The sequence below is a fragment of the Cetorhinus maximus genome, chromosome 16 (genome assembly GCF_964194155.1).
Source record: "Cetorhinus maximus chromosome 16, sCetMax3.hap1.1, whole genome shotgun sequence".
Classification (NCBI taxonomy): Eukaryota; Metazoa; Chordata; class Chondrichthyes; order Lamniformes; family Cetorhinidae; genus Cetorhinus; species Cetorhinus maximus.
Genome location: NC_135894.1, coordinates 55,174,243 through 55,194,678, shown reverse-complemented (window position 1 = coordinate 55,194,678; position 20,436 = coordinate 55,174,243). Strand labels below are relative to the sequence as shown.

Genomic DNA, 20,436 nt, shown 5'->3' with positions numbered 1-20,436 from the left:
GAGTTCCACAGGGGTCAGTGTTGGGACCACAACTTTTCACTTTATACATTAATGATCTAGATGAAGGAACTGAGGGCATCCTGGCTAAGTTTGCAAATGATACAAAGATAGGTGGAGGGACAGGTAGTATTGAGGAGGCGGGGAGGCTGCAGAAGGATTTGGACAGGTTAGGAGAATGGGCAAAGAAGTGGCAGATGGAATAAAACTTGGGGAAGTGTGAGGTCATGCACTTTGGTAGGAAGAATAGAGGCATAGACTATTTTCTAAATGGGGAGAGAAATCAGAAATCTGGAGTGCAAAGGGACTTGGGATTCATAGTCCAGGATTCTCTTAAGGTTAACTTGCAGGTTGACGCGGTAGTTAGGAAGGCAAATGCAATGTTGGCATTTATTTCGAGAGGACTAGAATATAAAAGCAGGGATGTGCAGCTGAGGCTTTATAAGGCTCTGGTCAGACCACATTTAGAATATTGTGAGCAATTTTGGGCCCCGTATCTCAGGAAGGATGTTCTGGCCCTGGAGAGGGTCCAGAGGAGGTTCACGAAAATGATCCCAGGAAAAGGCTTAACATATGAGGAACATTTGAGGACTCTGGGTCTATACTCAATGGAGTTTAGAAGGATGAGGGGGGATCTGACTGAAACTTACAGAATACTGAAAGGCCTGGATAGAGTTGACATGGGAAAGATGTTTCCATTAGTAGGAGAGACTAGGACCCGAGGGCACAGCCTCAGAGTAAAGGGAAGACCTTTTAGAACAGAGATGAGGAGAAACTTCTTTAGCCAGAGAGTGGTGAATCTATGGAATTCATTGCCACAGAAGGCTGTGGAGGCCAGGTCATTGAGTGTATTTAAGACCGAGATGGATAGGTTCTTGATTGGTAAGGGGATCAAAGGTTACGGGGAGAAGACAGGAGAATGGGGTTGAGAAACTTATCAGCCATGATTGAATGGCGGAGCAGACTCGATGGGCCGAATGGCCTAATTTCTGCTCTTATGTCTTCTGGTCTTATGGTTGTCTGCAGTACTCCCAGGATTCAAAGTTTTCTGTTGTTTTTAACTTGAATCAAGAGTATGGCTGATTGTACAAATTTACATTCCTGGTGGAAGCCATCACCTGCCATAAAGACAAGAGGAGCTCACTGGCATGGAGCCATGTTCCTGCAGACCATGTCCATGATATCCTAATGAGTGTCTGCAGTAGGAACACACATTTCTAAAATACATCTTCGGAGTAGGCTAGTACTATAGATATCAGCAACATACTTTACCCACCTCCTGCTCCCTTGATCCTATTCCCACAAAACCACCTAATGTCCCTTCCTGTTAGCTGATATAGCTAATGGTTTTCTCTCTCTCCAGGGACTACCCCCCTCCCCTAAAAACTGCTGTTGTCACATCTTTCCTCAAAAACAACCACTGGCCTCTCTGCCCTTACAATGTACTGGCCCATACCCAAAATCCCTTTCCTCTCCAAAGTCCTTGGACATGTTATCATCTCCCAAACACAAGACAATCTTTCTGAGAACTGTGTTTGAATCCTTCCAAACAGGTTTCCAATTCTGCCACAGTACGGAAGCAGTTCTTATCAAAGTCATGAATGATATCCAAATGACTGCGGCCATGGTAAACTGTCCTTCTCAACCTATCTGCAATCTTTAACATGGGTTGACCACACCACCCTCCTCCAAACACTTTTTAAAAAATCTTTCATAGGATGTGAGCATCACTGGCAAGGCCAGCATTTGTTGCCAATCCCTAATTGCCCTTTTCAACGGCCTCTAAATTATCAGACTTCTTATCCAAACACCCAGTACTGGATGAGCAGGAAATTCCTCCAACAATATGCTGTCCTTCCCTACTCTTCAGACAAGCCATTATGAGCACTTGCATCTTTCTGCTTTCTCTTCCTGCAGAAGACAACAACACACAACTTGATGAAAGCCAGATACACTGGTCTTCTAATTCTGGCCTCTTGCATATCTCTAATTTTAATTGTTCCACAATTGGCGACAGTTCCTTCAGTTATTGAGGCCCTAAGCTCTGGAATTCCCTCCCTATGCTTCTCTACTTCCCTTTCCTCCTTAAATATGCTCCTAAGAACCTACCTCTTTGACCAAGCTTTGTCCTCTGTCTTAATATCTCCTTATGTGACTTAGTGTCAAATTTTGTTTTATACTCTTGTGAATGGTCATTGATCAATTTACCTGTGGGGAGGAAGGGGTGGTGGTTAGCTCTCCAGTGACAGGCATCTCAGCCACTGGCAATGAGTACCCACCAGCTCAACTGGGAAGGAGGTTTTGTTCCAGGAGGCTACAGATGTCAGCCATGACCAGCTGTGAGAATCTGAGCCTCCTGAGGCACTGGTGCTCAGCCATGTCAGGGGAGTGGATTTTCTGTGTGTAGACAGTGTTTGGGGTCGTGCCTCCTTCCAGATAGGTCTTGGTGGCCAACCCGTCTGCCTAATGGAGAGGCATGCAGCAGAGAAGGCAATTGGTGCTGCTGCTACTTTTGGCAGGGGTGTGGCTTCTGCTCTTGCCCCTCATCAGAGTTGCAATGTGCAGCTACACAAGCTGCTCCCATGCCATGGTGAAGTCTGGCAGCAGAGAAGTGCAGCTGAATGTCAGTGAGGTGCTGGACAGGTAAAATCGCTTCCAAGAAGTTGGCAATCACCTATCCAGCAGTGATGGCATTCTCCAAGAAGAAGTGCTATGAGCAGCAGCCTCTCAGTGGCCAAGGCAGGAGCTCTTCAGTTTCACTGCTCAAAGCCTTCCCAGCTTGTTGGTTTCATGACAGAAGCTCTTCTGGCTATGCCCTTGCCTCGGTGATTCTGGTGAGTTGCTGACAGGCCAGAAAAACAGGTTTCCTGGCTGGAAAATTGAGAAGTGGGGGTTAAAATGGTTCTTAATTGGCTTGTTAATTATTTTAATTACTTAACAACAGATCCAAGAGTGCCCCCTGTTCGCCTTCAATCCTGCCCCAATGAAACTGAGGACAGAGTGTGGGATGTCAGGATCCCAACCCAATGTCACTATTAGGGGGTTTAACTTCATTCAAAGCACACAATCGCACCTTCCCTGACTGGGGAAAATCCCTCCACTTGACTCAGACTTTGATTCTGACCAATACTAACACTGAAGTGATTTTAGCTATAGTCAAATGCCTTAGAACAATAAAATAATGACCTTATGTATCTCTCTTGCTGATGCTAATGAAGCAAAGGTGCACTGCTTGGATTTTACCACTGGCCTTCTGGCTCAGCATTTGCAGAAGTTCAATCATTTAACACTTCTGACATGCTCGAAAGTTCTTTCTCTAAATTAGATCATAGGTTATGACAATGTTACAATTTTTAGCCCTGGCAAATACAGGTCATTGAATTGTGCACAAAATAGTGGATGGGTGCCATAAAATACTGGTATGGTACTTCTTGTGTCTAACAGTTAACCTATGGTGCATAATTTAGAACTGCTGGCTCAAAGCAGCCACATGCTGTAGTTGCATCAGTAGTGCTGTTAGGAAGGGAGTTCCAAGATTTTGACTTAGCAACAGTGATATAGTCCTAAGTCAGAATGGTGTGGAACTTGAAGATGGTCATGTTCCAATGCATCTTCCAAGTAATAGAGGTCACAAATTTGGAAGGTGCTGCCGAAGGAGCATTGGCAAGTTGCTTCATTGTCCGTGGAGGAGTGAACGAATGAATAAATCAGGTGGTGGACGCGCTGTCGATCAAGCCGGCTGCTTTGTCCTGGATGATGTTGAGTTTCTTGGGTGTTGTTGCGATGCACTCATCCTGGCAAGTGGAGAGTATTCCATCGCACTCCTGACTTGTGTCTTAACAGTGGATAGGCTTTGGCGAGTCAGGTGGTGAATTACTCGCCACGGAATTACCAGCCTCAGTCCTGCTCTTTTAGCCACAGTTGTTAGGGACAGGGTGAGAGAGAACTGCTGAAATCTTTGTCCTCTTCCCAAGTGTCTGTAATATGGATAAATTTTTGAGAGGAAGATGTGTCTGTTTATAAACTGCTCCCCACCTCCCCCATCTTACAACAACCAATGAAAGGCTTTCTTCACACCTGAAGTGCAGTTTAGGTTATCTCAACAGCTGAAGTAATATTCAGAAGTTGTTTGCATAATTTTCTCAAGTGATGGACTTTCTCAAAGTCAGTTTCTTGCAGTCGCATTACCAGGGGGAGTTAGCTGTTTTGTGGGCCCAAAATGGCATAGGTTTGAAGATCTTGCGATGTTACAGCCATTAGCTTTTACAATATTACTGCCTTCACATCTTTCTCAGGCACTTTTTGCTGTAAAAGCAGTCCTTAAGGTTACCTCTGGAAGATGGCTGCTGTCACATAGTCAGTACATCTCTTTCTTCATTACCAAATATGGTTTCTCAAAGTGCAAAACCTACAATCCATCTCATTGTTCTCTCAGTGATTAAGTCATTAATCAGCTTTTTGGCAGAAAATAGAACTTCCACTGCTTCATCAATAACTTAAAAGCAAAAAACTGCAGATGCAGGAAATCAAAAACAAAAACAAAAATAAAAATACCTGGAAAAACTCAGCAGGTCTGACAGCATCTGCGGAGAGGAATACAGTTAACGTTTTGAGTCCGTATGGCTCTTCAACAGAACTGTTGAAGAGTCATATGGACTCGAAACATTAACTGTATTCCTCTCCGCAGATGCTGCCAGGCCTGCTGAGTTTTTCCAGATATTTTTATTTTTGTTTTTGTTCATCAATAGTTTGATGGGTTTCAGGAGATGAACAGTTAGCACTTTTAAGTGGAATGCGTGATTGTGTGTCTTCAGGACATGACTAGACAGTGAATCAGTTACCAGCTGAGTTAATTCCTTGAATACATAAACTTGGTCATTTGACCTCCAGCAGCCGTCTTGTTGGAGTACATATTAAAAGAGAAAAAAATCAATTTCAAAGATTCCACATTGAATAAAATTCATATTTTTAAAAGTTATGAATATGGCTTGTCTTTAATGGGCATGGCACAGCCTTTATATGGCTGGTACATTTAGGTTTCTAGTTAATGATAATACCCCAGGATGTTGACGATGGGGTTTCAGTGATGGTAATATCACTGAATGTCAAAAGGAGACTCTCTTATTGGAGGTGCTTAATGGCTGGCACATATTTGGCACAAACGCTATCAGGTCTTGCTGTATTCAGGCACGAACTGAGGAGTTGAAAATGGTACTAAACACTGAAAATATCAGCAAATATTGCATTTCTGACCTTATTATGGAGAGTATGTCATTGGTGAAGCAGCAGAAGATGGTAGGGCCTAGAACATTACCCTGAGGAACTCCTCCAGTGGCATCCTGGTGTTGAGACGATTGGCCTCCAAAAGCCACAACCATTTTCCTTTGTGCTAGATTTGAGTCCAACCAGTGGAGAGTTTTCCCCTTATTCCCACTGACTTCAATTTTGCTGGGGCTCCTTAATGCCACACTTGGTCAAATGATGCCTTGATGTTAAGGGAAATCATTTTTATCTCACTTTTTTGTCCATGTTTGGATCAAAGCTGTATTAAGGTCTGGAGCTGAGTGGCCCTAGCAGAACCCAAACTGAGCATCGTTGAGCAGGTTGTTGCTGAGTAAGTGCCACTTGTTAACACTGTCAATGGCATCTTCTATCAACTTGCTGTCGATTGAAAGCAGACTGATGTGGTGGTAATTGGCCAGATTGGATTTGTTCTGCTTTTTGTGGACAGGATATGCCTGGCCATCTTTCCACAGAATTTGTTAGGTAGGTGCCAGCGTTGTAGCTGTGTTGGGACAGGTTGGCTAATGACGCAGCTATTTCTGGAGCACAAGTCTTCAGTAGGACAGCTGGAATGTTAGGGTCCAATAGCCTTTGCTGTTTTCAGTGCACTTAACTGTTTCTTGATATCACATGGAGCGAATCGATTGCCTGAAAAGCAACATCTGCAATAGTGGGAACCTCAGGAGGAGGCCAAATGCGTCATCCACTCGGCACTTCTGGCTGAAGATGGTTACAAATGCTTCAGCCTCGTCTTTTACACACACGTGCTGGCCTCCCTATGTATAACGATATTCCTTCCTCTTGAAAACTTGTTTTTAATATGAAATATTATAAGCTTAAAAGTATCTTGCACATAATCACAATGCTGAGTATCATTAAAATTCATGCTAAACTGACTCCATGGATTTCAAATTTAACCTTTCAATATATAAAGCAAGTATGAGAACTTGCACTGAAAGAAGTGAAAACATGCATTTTGATACAAAATATAAATGACTGACAATCTGGGAAATATTGGTAACATGACTGATCTGAATTGCTCATGTAATCTAATTTTCAATGCCAAAAGATTAGACACTGTCGAGTGAACCAGAATATCTTCACGTAGATCAGTCTAACTAAGTGATCTGATGAATTCTTGAGAAAAAAAATTCAGTGAAGAACATAAGAAGTCAGAGGAGAAGTATCGGCCATATTGCCCCTTGAGCTGCTCCAGCATTCAAAAGGATCAAGGCTGAACTTCATCAATTCCACTTTCCCACCCTTTCGCCATAACATTTGGTTCCCTTTGTGCCCAAAATCTACTGAACTCTGTCTTGATTATACTCAACCACTGAGCATTTAAAATTCTCCGCTCCAAAGAACTAATTCACAACCCTCTGAGTAAAGAAATGTTTCGTCATTTTAGTACTAAATAGTTGAACCTTATCCAGGTACTTCGCCCCTCTCCAACCATTCTAATTCTTCTAAACTCAAGAGAATATAGATCCATTCTCTGTCTCCTCATAGGATAGCCCTCTCACCCCAGCAATCAATATAGTGGACTTTTATTTTACCCCTGCTTAAGGCAAATATATCCCTCCTTGGGAAAGGAAACCAAAACTGCACACAGTACTCCAGGTACACCAAAGCTCTATACAATTGCAACAAGACTTCATTACTCTTATACTCCAACCCCCTTGCTAATAAGGGCTAACAAACCATGTGCCTTCCTAATTACTTGCTGTATTATGCATGTTAACGTCCTGCAATTCATGTACAAGGATACTCAGGTCCCTCTGAATGCTAGCATTTCCCAGTCTCTTTCTTTTTAATTGCTATAATTTGAGTAACTTTCTCTAATTCAGAAACACTAATGATCCAATGATGTAATTAACAGATATCCTTCAATCACTATTGACCCACTGATTCGTGGTTGTACTCGGGCAAAGAGAACTAAACTGAATCAGCTTTTCACAAGCACTCAAACGAACCATCAGCAATAGCAAAAGTAATCAGGCCAAAGCTGAGTTGGACTGCTGCCTCATGGTCCAATACAGCTTGACACAAGTTATTTTTGAACATTCTGTTCCACCTGTTTAATGCAATTGTTATGACTGCTGGATTTATGGCATGTTTTAAACTGTCTCCCTTAATTCAAGATAAAATGGAGTAGTTTGGAGAGGGGGATGAAACTCCTATGAAATTTTCCTGGAGAAAAGCCCAAGTGACCTCATAAAAAAATCAGAGACAAGCTGATGTGATCTCACCCATAGGGGTAGAGGCCACATCAAAACTTATTGAAATAAGGTGCAAGTTTTAACATCTGGACACAAAAGAGGAGGCAGCTGTTCTTGCTGCATACAGGCTCACAGACTTTCAGTCAGCCAGAGGGTTTTTGGGCAAGACCACAAAACAACAGGTGCTGCCATGTCAAGCAGGATAAAAAGGGCTATTTTTGGTTTAACCTCCAAGCAGTGTGCTGGTGAGGACAGATCATCTGTTCAAAGAAACAAAGTTTGTGAGGGCTCAAGACCAAAGAGTTGCCAGTGGATACCTTGCAACGAGAAGTCCATTCCAGCATGCTCAGAAAATTTAGTGAAAGGACTTTGTTTAAAAGGGACACCGGAAAATTCAGCCTGGTGGGGCAGAGAGATCTCCTTAAAGCTAGGAGGAGCCTGGGGGACTTTAAACATAAGAGTGTGTTTCTACTCGGAGTGTAGTGTAATATATAAATGTGGCTTGGGGTTTTTTGGTTGCACTAAGTAGTTAATACGGAGTACCTTTTCTGTAGTTTAGTGTATTAGTTGCCTACTAAGTAATGTTTAGTCAATGTTGATTTTACAGTTAAAATCATAACAAGAAATTCTGTCATTCGATCCTTTGCTTTGATCACTGGGAAATTCACATGTCTTTTTGAAAGAAATTGGTTTCTATGGAGATTGCAACAACACATTTATCTGTGGCATTTTCATCCTTCAAGACAAGATTTATCTTTGTTCATCACTTCCATCTTCACCTTGGGTAGCTTGAAACACCAATCTCACTTTCCAAAAATAAACAATTATTAAAAATATTTACCATGAACTAATTATTTTCTGCAATAATATATTTCATGTATTCCAATGGGTTAATCTATTTGAAGTAATAAATCACACCTTCCAACAGAATCTTTTAAAATTATCAATTTATCAGAAAACAACTACCTAGTAGATCTAATTTACTTTGATTTTTATAAAGCATCTGATGAAGTTCTGCATTTGAGGCTTTTAAAAAAGGCTAAAGAATCAGAATTAAAACAAACTTAGTTAATAACATCAAAAGCTGGTTTGCCAGTAGAAAATAAAAAGTATGTCCAAGAAAATAAATTATTAGAGTTACAAGCTCACTCCCTGTTCTGTTCACAGCCAATATAAGAACAGATGCATCTAAGTCTTTGTTGGATTTATTTAGTTAAGCTTTAGTGCAATGGATATTGTCACAACGACAGGAAATTGTGACTGTGTGAGATCTACCTATAAGTTTACCAGCTAACCACAGACATATTGAACTGTTTAATGAGGGCCTGTTTTTTTTTAATACAAAAGACACTGACCAAGATGGCTACCACCAGTCACCTGATGCCTGGGATTGTAAGTTGATCACTTTTCAGGAAAGTTCCTATAACGATTGCACTGCAGACTTGCCCTAACGTGTTGCATGGAATTTCACACCCAGGGAGGTGTCATGGTCCACTTCAAAAATGGGACTCTTGAAAAGAAGGCACCAAAAATGCAAAGTGCTGAATTTTAATCAATAGTAAAGAGAATGGGAACTGCTAACCAACCAGATACACCCAACAGAGACTCAAACCCCCCCCACCGAGGAGGATGAAATAACCCCATCTCCTGTTGGTTTCAACAATCTTGAAATGCGTCAAAAGGTTCTGAGATGAAAGATCAAAAATGTGATTACTTATTCTACAGTAATGACTGAAAGAAAAGTTAATCAAATTCCTTTCTGCAATTATATAGGCACGTACAGTATGATCTGGTTTGCAAAGCCAGAAACAGAAATAGTTAAAGTATCTGGAAAAATTGAAGGAAGCAGTAAGGACTCTCTCTCTCTCTCTCTCTCCAGCAAAGTTCAGTTACCTGAACTTCAATTCAACTCCAGTATTTTAAAGGAAACCAGCTAACTTCAAATGGCCACAACATTCAACAACCTATGCCTCAAGGATAAACAAAGGACTTAATCACATATTCTCTTAACTTTTATTAGACTCTAACTTTTCTTATTTCTGATATCTGTATACGAGTGTCATCGCGTCTATTTTTTTTCTCTTGGGTTTAGTAGCTAATAAACTTGCTCTCTTTGACTCAAGAAAATCTGGCTTTATTGGTTCCTTATTAAAAATTAAATACATTTGGACTAGAAAAGTCATCTATGGGGAAAATATTTTTTTTAAAAATGATTGTACCGATCAACCAAGGAGGCTAAATAAAGGGGATCCAGTTTGTCTCTCCTTACCCGGTCATAACAATGTAGTTAGTAATGAAAGTAAACAGGAAAAGGTAAGTGGTTAGGCTGAGAAATAGCACAAGCAATGGATTAATATCCATCAGCAAAGTGCTAAAGAAAAAGAATTGATTGTAATTGTCAAACAAACACAAGTATCCATTTAGCACAAGTGCATTATTAACACTGAACAAACAACCAAGTTGAGGATGTGCAATTAAAGTTTTGCATTCCACTTGAAGTACTGAATTTATGTCACAACTCCAATTTTGAGCATCCTGTATTCAAACATTGCTGCATTTGAGACTAAGAATAAAAAACATGGAGACTGAGAATAACAAGCATGATTTTACAATTTAAAACTCTAAGCTTAGGAAAATGAACTTGCTTTACTTATTTTTTTTTAAAATAGGTAATATGGTGTTGGTGACACAACTTAATCTATTATCACAAAGTGATCAGATTTGAATATAAAGTTGGTGACTCTTGAGATTGGAAGAATTATTTTCCCCCCTACAAAGATGCAGGACTATCTCTGATACTGAGGCAGATGGTTCTGGGCTCAAGTCCCACTCCAAAACTCTTGAACAGAATCTAAAGTGACACTTTAATGTAGTACTGGGGGGCTACTGCATTATTAGAGGCGACAGCTTCCATATGAAACATTAAACTCAAGAAAATGTAAAAGATCTCATGGCACTATTTGGAGAAATGTAAGCAAGTCTTTTCAGAGTCCTGCCAGCATTTATCCCACAACCTTAAAAGCAGATTGGTCATTCATCTCATTGCTGATTGTGGTATCTTGTGTTGCCTATTATGTTTAACTATAAATTAGGCACTAAATTTCAAAAGTACGTCAATGGTTGTGGCCACTTTGGGCATATTTAGGACTTGAAAGATACTTAAAATGCAAGGTTTTCTCTCCTGAATAAACGCTCATCAAAAGTAACGAATGCCACATTGATTAACTCTGTTTAAAAGGAACTGGATGAATTAAGGACAAGACCAAGGTTATAAAAATGGGGAAAAGTACAAGCACTGATGTTTAAATGCTTTATAGAATCAATTGTCATGAGAATTGAACTGTACAAACTGAAATAATACACCGTTAGATTTATATATTATTGCTTGTTTAATGATTTTTGGGTCAGGAATGGAATTTCAAAGTTTAATTTTCAAGTTTTACCTCTGTGTATAGACTTCCCCTTGAGATTAATTAAATTAGAGGAAGGCCATAGCTGTTAAAATTGTACACGTTGCTCACAGGAAAGTGCTCAATATGTCTCTTGGCCATTTCTCAATACACAGTTTCTAAATTAAGAACCTGTGTAGCTATCTGCGACCATTTCATTACAAAGTGAAACAAATATTCTGAACAGTTTTCAGGTGTATTAACACTGTGATATTAGCATGGGCACAGAGTCAGAGTTTCAGATGTCGGGGATAATCTGAGGTTCAGTGTTATAGCCCATGGAGAAGAAATACATTAGTGTCGAACCTGTTGCCAGACAAATCCAAGGGTCTTGGACCTGCTGTACTACTTAAACATCTCTACTATTAATCCAAATATTTAGACAAGGGATATAAATTGGTCGTCATCAACATCGAAAAAAATTCCAATTAGAACAGGGCTATGTCCCTATAGAGCACCTGAATAATTTGATTTTGGCCTTGGAAAATTTACAGGTTTGAGGGCTGCCACCTAAATCCAAAACAGGCATTAGGCGCCTCTCAACACAAAAACAGAAAATGCTGGAAAAACTCAACAGGTCCAAATTGAAAGGTGCAACACTTGCATCTCCTTCAATTTGGTCTACTGCATTCGCTGCTCCCAATGTGGTTTCCTCTACATCGGGGAGACCAAATGCAGGTTGGGTGACCGCTTTGTGGAACACCTCCGGTCTGTCTGCAAGCATGATCCAGACCTTCCTGTCGCTTGCCATTTCAACACCCCATCCTGCTCTCATGCTCACATGTCTGTCCTTGGCCTGCTGCAATGTTCCAGTGAAACCCAACGCAAACTGGAGGAACAGCACCTCATCTTCCGATTAGGCACCTTACAGCCTTCCGGACTTAACATTGAGTTCAACAACTTCAGACCATGAACTCTCTCCTCCATCCTCATCCCTTTTGTTTAATCCCTTTTTTTCTACATTCATTTTTATTTTTTATCCACATTTTATTTTTATTCATTTATCCGTGGTTTTATCTCCTTTTTTATCCCATTTTCAATCCTCCTATCCTCTCATGTCACATGAGATGGGACACGTTTTTATTTTTCAAAGAAACTTTTTATTTAATTTGTAAAAGCTTTAGGAAACCTCATCCCACTCGTGGATGAGGTTTCCTAAAAAACTTGCAGGCCGCTTGACTTTTTTGCCTGCCCGCCAACCTTAAGGTTGGATAGGCAGCGTAAAGTTAAGGTTAATTACCCAGTTAATGGCCACCGAACTAAATATCGAAAGACAGTAGGATGACGCGGGGACGCTTGCCCGACGTCATCGGGTGTCATTTTATGTTCCGGTGTGTCAGGCCCGCCCCCACACACCGAATGTAAAATCCTGGCCTCCGTTTCAGTATTGAATTTAGGCCTCACTTCTGATCCAGATTAGTAAACCTGTTTACACTGGTCAGATCTTGCCATGCATAAGCACTGACTGGTAATTCTGGGTCTTACACAGCCTAACCAATGGTCCTTAAAGGAATCACTGGATTCTGATCAATCACCTCCACCCACTCCTGAATTTATCGAGAAGCCTTTTAAAGGGCAAAAGCAAAATACTGCGGATGCTGGAAATCTGAAACAAAAATTGCTGCAAAAACTCAGCAGGTCTGACAGCATCTGTGGAGGGGAAGACAGAGTTAACGTTTCGAGTCCGTATGACTCTTAATCAGAACTAAAGAGAAAATATTTTATTATAAAAATATTTTAAATTCTTTTACAGGGCAAGTTTGGCTCCACCATTTGTGAAAATATGGAAGAATAAAGGTGAGAAACTGAACCTCACTTTGCATTCAAATGAAATGTGACATCCATTACCACAGCATTTGTTCTGTGATAAAGGAAACTACTGTGAATACAATTTTCAGTATAATTTGTTCTCTTCTCCTCCCCACCCCTTGCTGACTTCAAGGTGATGAATTCACTATTATCCTGTCTTGCTTCTGTCATCCCTCAATGCTGTTTGTTTTGTGCCATTCTTCTTTCAGAAAAGTATGTAATTTAGTGAAACTTTTCTTTTGTAATATCTGACACCAATGTTGCTCTGTGATAATAGTTGCCATGGATGCACAGTTCCATTAATTGAAATGCTAAATGTAAACTTTTTCCTGTGGTGGCTGCATCACTTACAGCTTCAACTAGAATTGGGCAAAGTTCATCACGTTACATTTGAATTGACACAAGTACTGGCACAGAGTTTCCAACTTCTAACTTCAGATATTTTTACTTGGATAACGCTGAGTTGTCCCAAGACATCAAACCCTGAAAGGCTTTCCTATAAATTAAAAGATATTGATGTTGGTTTTCCAGTAATTCATTAGCTTCTTAAGTGACAGTAAATTGATAAGTATCATATGCTAAGAAGCATTCTTCTCTATGCTAGTTCCAAATTAAAATTCTAATTTAAGGTTACATTGCAAAATATGATGTCAGGACATGAACCAACGTTGGGATGGCACTAACCTTGTTCCCTGTGAGGTAGAGTCTCACCCTACTTAATTTGGGAATAGTTAAAACCTTGTCATCAAATTTGCACTTCAAGTTCACCGTTGGGAAGAAATGATTTTGGTTTTTCACTAATAGTAAACTTAAAATGTGAATCCATCCTTAGCCGTAAATGCTGAATGACATTCATTGTTACCTGTGTGGTCACCATTGATTTTAAGGATTGTAAGAATTAACAAAGTAACATATAATAAAGCCATTAAAATTTGCAATATCACCAAAAGACCAGTTTAGATAAGCTTGCTTGATTTATGTAATATAAATGACTTATTTCAATTTAGATATTACATCCAAGAGAAAGTTTTTTTTTATATATCTTAGAGTAGTTCTAAGATCATTTGTAACTTTTGAAAGTCTGTTGCTAGACTGAACAAAGTTAAACTGAAGGCTAAACTAATAGCATGGATTGCATAAACTGCAGAAAAGTAGTCAGAAGAGTAAAATTAATTTCTGGGTAGAGTTGTGAAATTACATGTGCACCAGCCTTTAATGATCAAATTCTGGTTAACCTTTTCAGGTGATCAAAATTTGCAATTCCTTTTTAATTGCAAGTAGAAAATGGTTATCTAAGCTGACAAGTTAAATTCCACTCAGTTAAATTAAATTGCACTGGATCATATCAAATTGTATTGAATTATATTAAATTACTAAATCAGAAACACATCAAGTCAAGTTTGAATACTATTGATCATTCAAATAGGAGAATCATGTAAATAAATTAGACAAAGTCCAATCTGTGCAATGCAGTTCACATGGAGCCACTGCCTTGCAGGTTTAGTTTTGCCCTTATGACCTAAATTTTTTGTCAGTGAAGATCTCTATTCATGCAACAGATGATTAAACAGATATCCATTTTCAATTACATCTTTGCTTAACCCAGGAAGACCATACAGCAGAACTGTGCTGCCATAGACATTTTCTGCAGAGGGAGCCTATTGTGCTCAATATGTCTGTGTCAGTCCCATTTAGAAAGAAAGGAACTTAATTTATACAAAGACTTTCACAACTTCAAGGCCAAAGATGATAGGAATAGAATTTGGAATTTATTTCACTCAAATAACAGCCCTACCAGAACCACTTTTCAATAAGCCACCACTTATTTAAAAAAAAAGTTGTTTACTTTCAGGATAATTGAACAGTTACTACAGAAGGTGGATATTTAGACAATCATATCTCCATCTGTACTGTAACCCTGTCAGTACTATATCTATGCTAATCCCACATTTTTTTCACTTTCTTCCTTACCTTTTAATATTTTTCTTCTTCAAGTGTTTGTGTTGGTGTGGATTTCTGAGGTCTTGCTCATGGTCAGGTACCTCATTATGGGGAAGACTCAGCTTATCTACTGTTTAATTCTCTCGTACATATTGTGATTGAATTGGATCCAATAACTTGCAGCAATCATTCTATGCCCTAATTTCATGTTCTTGAAAAAAATTCCTGCTACTTTTTCCTGATCTTGAGCTTATGCTTCTTTGTTCCTCTTTCATTGACTAATGGAAATAACTGTTCGCTAACAGCCTTCTCAAACTTGCTTTAGCTTGAGGGTTTCACGTCTGTCTTCATATACCTCTATACACACACACACATACATATATATAAAACACATACATATTCACATACACATACCTATGAATCTGTTCATGTACATATTCATGTAATTACATATATACATGTATATATGTACACATATACATGTACGTATATATGTACTTCTAGCATTATCCTTGTGAATTTATGTCACACTTTTTCCATGGCTCTGATATCCTCACTCTATTGGGCTGTCCACAAGTAATAGTCCATGGGCAAGATTTTGCCCTTGGCGGGGGCGGGCAGGAAGCTGACCGCTGCCCCACGATCAGCTCCACACCGCGATTTCATCTGGACAGGCTAATTAAGGCCCGCCTTGCGTGGATTGTGCGCGGCAGCGCTGAGCACTGCCTGTGCGGGCAGGGGAAGGAGGGAGAGCCGGGCCTCGCATGCAGCTCGCGCACATGTGAGAAAGAGCGCTTCAATCTCCTTGAGGCGTGGAGCTGCCTTAGGGAGACTGAAGTGCTGTTTAAAAAATTTTAAAAGACAGTAAAAATTTAATAAAACATGTCTCCTCATGTGACTGTCACTGGGATGGGACATGCTTTTAATTCCAAAATAAAGTTTTTATTTAACGTTTATTTGCTTTAGGAAACCTCATCCCGCTCGTGGATGAGGTTTCCTAAAAAATATGCAGGCCACTTTACCTTTTCGCCTGTCCGCCAAACGTAAGGTTGGACGGGCAGCGTAGATTTAAATTTAATTAGATTGTTAATGGCCTTAATAGGCCTTTTAATTATCAGCGGATGCACAGTTGACAACGGCACATGCCCGTCAAACGAAATATCGCACGAGTGCACCATGGCCCGACGTCATTGCGCATCATTTTACACTCGAGCGTGTCAGGCGCTCGCCCGCACGCTGAGCATAATATTCTGCCCCATGTGTGACCCAACTAATCTCTCAGACAGATTCATTATCACCATATTTTATTTGCATTCAGTATCTCTATTATATATTTGGGTCTCTTATTCTGTATGAGGAACCAGCTCTGGAAATCCTGAAGATTATGACTATTGAAGATGCCGGAAATAATATTGGAGAAGCCAATTTCAAGCTCTGCCCCTCAATAATTGTCAAATTAGTATATCTTGAAGCCATGTAGCATGTCAACTTCTTCTAGTATAAATTAGAAAAGAAATCTGTTCATCAGAAAACATTACAAAGTCTTTCTCTTTTCTTTCTCCAGACTGTAGGCAAGGACATCATCATGAGTTATGTCCTTCGAAACTGAATAGCCTGATAACATTCAACATCTCATTTACTTGGGTGAGGCGCTGATGAAACTATACCTCAGTAGTAAGTCAAATCTCTTCAGGAGAGAAGAGGACAAAAGAATGAAAGCAAAATCTACTTACTTAGACCCAGTGATAATTTTTCAAGCATACTTTGGAAACAGGAGAACTCACCCACCACATACCACGGGCAGCGCATCAATGTTTTGGGTATAAGCTGGTGGTTGCCAAATATTTTCAGTGATGCAGAACGTTATCCAGTACTGGCACAGAAAATTACTAAGTGCAAAGCAAATCCACTGCACTTTCTAACCCAGTCCATGCTGCTTTTTCTGTACAGTTAGCCTAATAGAAAGGGTCCTTTTTAATGACATTCCACAATGCACTATAACATGTGGTGCATGGAACACGTGCCATGCTAATTAAAACAAATGTCTTCCTGCACTACAAATAGTGGAGACATTAAATGTTGTGCCATTTAGAGCAAGCTAATCCAATTTTGACTTAACTTATTGTTTATAGGAGGCATCTGATCTGATGCCACTTCTATTTCTTCATCAGAACAGATTCTGTTCAATATCATACATCAATTTATCTAAACTACAAATATCCCAAGGGAATACCTTCCCATAAAAGTGCACTTAGCTATTCAAAATAACGAAAAAAAAATTGATAGATTCAAGAATATCTATTAACCTTCCTTCATGTACACATTTCCCAGGGGCTTTCCAACTCAACCTCACTTGAGTGGATTGTGTGCTGTGTAATGAACTATACGTGACCTACAGAGAGATCAGTTGAAAGCTTTAACAATCTATAATGTTTTATCTATGAAGTTTTATCTCAATCCAGAAGTTCTGAAATGTACAAAGTAAATTTAATTTTTTGTCAGATACACTATCACAGCATTCACTTGATGCATGGATTAACATGGATAACCTCCCAAATACATTACAATTGCAGAAAGTGTTGTATTTTACTGCACTTGTTATAAACTTAAGTTTAAAATAAAATGATACAAGAAACAGAATTGTAACTTTGGCAGTGACATTATGTTGAAAGCCATGAAATCAAACTTGATTTTGAATAGAATTTCTTTTCGAGATTTCTTCATCCAAGAAATGAACAACAAAAGTTGAAGCTTGCAAGTAATTAGTCAATATTTTTTCCACATTTACCCATTCAAGCCAATGGTGGCTAAAACCTAATTGGACTACACAAAACGTTGATAGCTCTTAAAAGTATTTAAGTGAACAATCACGTATACCATCCCATCATAGTTCATTGGTGACATTGCTGACTTTGTGAGAAAATATCCAATTGGAGTACAGCTCCTTTATGAATAATGTAGCATACACATCTTTCTGACATGGCACAAGACTATATGCACATTGTTTGTATACTTCACACACTAACTTCTTCTCCAGGATGCAATATTTGCAATGGAGATTACATCATTGAGAATAAAAAGCTTGTGGAGGAAAAAAGTATTCACACCAAGTTTACCAGAATTTACAAACCAGTATGTCTCTAAACTTATGTTTCCTTGTTCTGTTGTTTTAGCATAAGTTTTAAAAATAAATAGGGTGAAATCGCAGCTAAAATGGCAGAGAGGAATTTTAATTGAAAATGTGAAGCCTTAGTATATTAACAACCCAAGGCATAATTTCAGTATTATTAAGATAATTATCCAACTTCCAATAGAAGGGAGCCTCATCCACTAAGGGCAAATGATGTGAAATTGGGTGCAAGATTTTTTTGGGGAAATGCATACTATAATTTCAATTATATGCTTCCAGCAAGTGATGCTCTGTGCTGAGATCACAAGGTTGGAAATTTACATCAATAATTCATACAAAGTGAATACCCTCCTATTAATATCCAACAGTTTCATTTTAGTTTAACTACTATAAACATCATGCCTGATGAAAATTTATGAGATAAGAATTGTATGCCATTTGGCACTTTCCAATATTCAATCGTGATGTGTCTGCAAGTTATCTGGTTGGTACACTCAGAACATAAACAACAATCTACAGTTCTTAATCAAGTATGCACAATTTGTGCCTCTGGAGCAATTCCCACAATGCTCCACCATAAAAGTCATGAATGCGACAGATATTTTACTGCAACTTGAAACTATTTCACAAGGCAAAAGTATTTACTGACAATAGTCCTTTCATATTAACATAAACTAAACCTTTATATACCATGTTTTTCCCTGAAAAGGAGAACAATAAGACTGCACCTCATATTACAAGCAGTCATTGCTGCCCACAAGTATTTCAAATGTAGAAGCTGTCTATTTCATTATACATGCTGGAACTGCCTATCACAAAAGATAATTCTATGAATTTGTACTCCAGCATTTAGCTTCACTTTCTAATCAAGCTTGCAAACATCGTGATTATCTGTCAACCAATGGGATTGCTAATCTGTAATATTACCTTTAGGCTGTCTTAACAACAAGAAGTTCCCATTACTTCTAATATATTTTCAGCTGATTTCTAATTTTAGTGAAAGAGTAGAACACACTGCTTCATGCTTGCATCTTTGCTGAAATTAGCGAATAAAAGAAAATACACCCTCACATTTCTCTGTGGGAAGAACATTGCCATACTGAATTTCACTTTTTAGATTTTCCATGTAAATGAATATAAATGTTTAATCTATGCTTAAAAACACAATTGCTTGTGAACAACAAAAAAGAGAAAATGCTGGGATGATCTATTAAGCTTTCGAAGAAACACATACTTCAAAACCTGGAGACTACTAACATATTCCAACTTCTCTGCAATGTATATATAAACAAAATTGCAATAGATTATTTGTGCTTGGAAGTTCAAGGTTTAATTTTTAAAGGATGGCTGCTTGTATTACACACAAGTTAGAGTATTGATTGTTGCATATTACAATTAAGTTTCAGAAGCATTTTCAGTACAGCAGTAAATTATAAAAATGAGGAAGTGAAAACTGCTCGCTTACCCGAGCCTCGTTTGGACACAATCTTCAGGCTTTGAATGGTGGATGTATACAAGAGAATCATTAAATGAATGACAAATTTCATTTTCCAGCTTGAAAGGCAGCCTAGAAGTAAAACATATTGGCTGTTAACAGTATGAAAAGCAGATGCAATTAAGTCAGGTTTCTGATATTCTCGTCCTGAAAAAAAAGATCAAGTAGTTCGGCAATATATTTCTGCTGGTTGTGAATTCCTAAGTCTTGTAAATTCCCTCAAATGAATTTCATCACAATGAACCACTTAATACAGATTGCTGTCTAGACTTCATTGCAATTATGCACCAGAGCTATCCAATTAGTCCAAACCCTTTTCTCTTTCCTCATATAGCCATACAAATAATTATTTTTCAAGTATACGTCCAATTGTCTTTTGAAGGTTACGACTGAACCTGCTTCACCATCGCCCTTTCAGGCATTGGTTTCCAGATTAGGCACCGAATTGAAGGAAATCCAACAACTGTTTTAGATTTACAGCAGCAGCGCTGAAATGGTCAGTGGTCATAAACTCTAAACTGTAGCAGAGTCTCAAGGCCAATCCACACCCAACTCCGGAGTTCACAAATTACGCACATGTGACTCCAAGGATGGGAAATTTTCTGAGGTCAGGGGTACATTGTTTACCGGGTGGAGTTCCAATTCCACAAGACTAGAAGATTATAAACAAAGATTTTCAGTTGATTGTGCAAGCTACTTCAGCATCACCCATAATAATGGTTTCAGAATGCCTCGAATGCCAGGCCTAGATCTACATCTACATGTGGATACATCTTGTTTGTCGTCTGCAGTGTGTGACTCAGCCTTCTCAGACATTGCTGAATAATTTATTTAAATTGAGTACCATTCACTCTTTTTTTTAAAAAATCAGAATTGTGGGAGCTACTAATTTTGCAGCTGCTGACATATATTATTAAATCTTTCTGATGCTAATAAGTGGAAAAAATACCAAGATTGCCATTAGTAATGTCTCGCACCCCCAGAATAATCATGGCTATTGGGAATTATTTTTATTTGAAACTTCCATAATCAACGAAGCAACCCTATTTTAATCTTGTTTCCACATAATTGACCATAATAAATTAATTAAAATTTTAGATGTCATTATGTAAT

At 38.9% G+C, this 20,436-nt stretch overlaps 1 protein-coding gene across 3 annotated transcripts in view; it reads right to left on the bottom strand.

Annotated features, from left to right (window-relative positions):
* Positions 1-20,436, bottom strand: part of il1rapl1b (interleukin 1 receptor accessory protein-like 1b) — a 1,487,064-nt gene that overhangs the window by 1,332,767 nt on the left and 133,861 nt on the right. For all 3 annotated transcript variants that reach the window (XM_078559845.1, XM_078559847.1, XM_078559846.1), the window contains exon 2: positions 19,294-19,395. In XM_078559845.1, coding sequence (XP_078415971.1) covers positions 19,294-19,375 — 82 coding nt within the window. In that variant the 5' untranslated portion in view covers positions 19,376-19,395. The remainder of the gene's footprint in view (positions 1-19,293; positions 19,396-20,436) is intronic.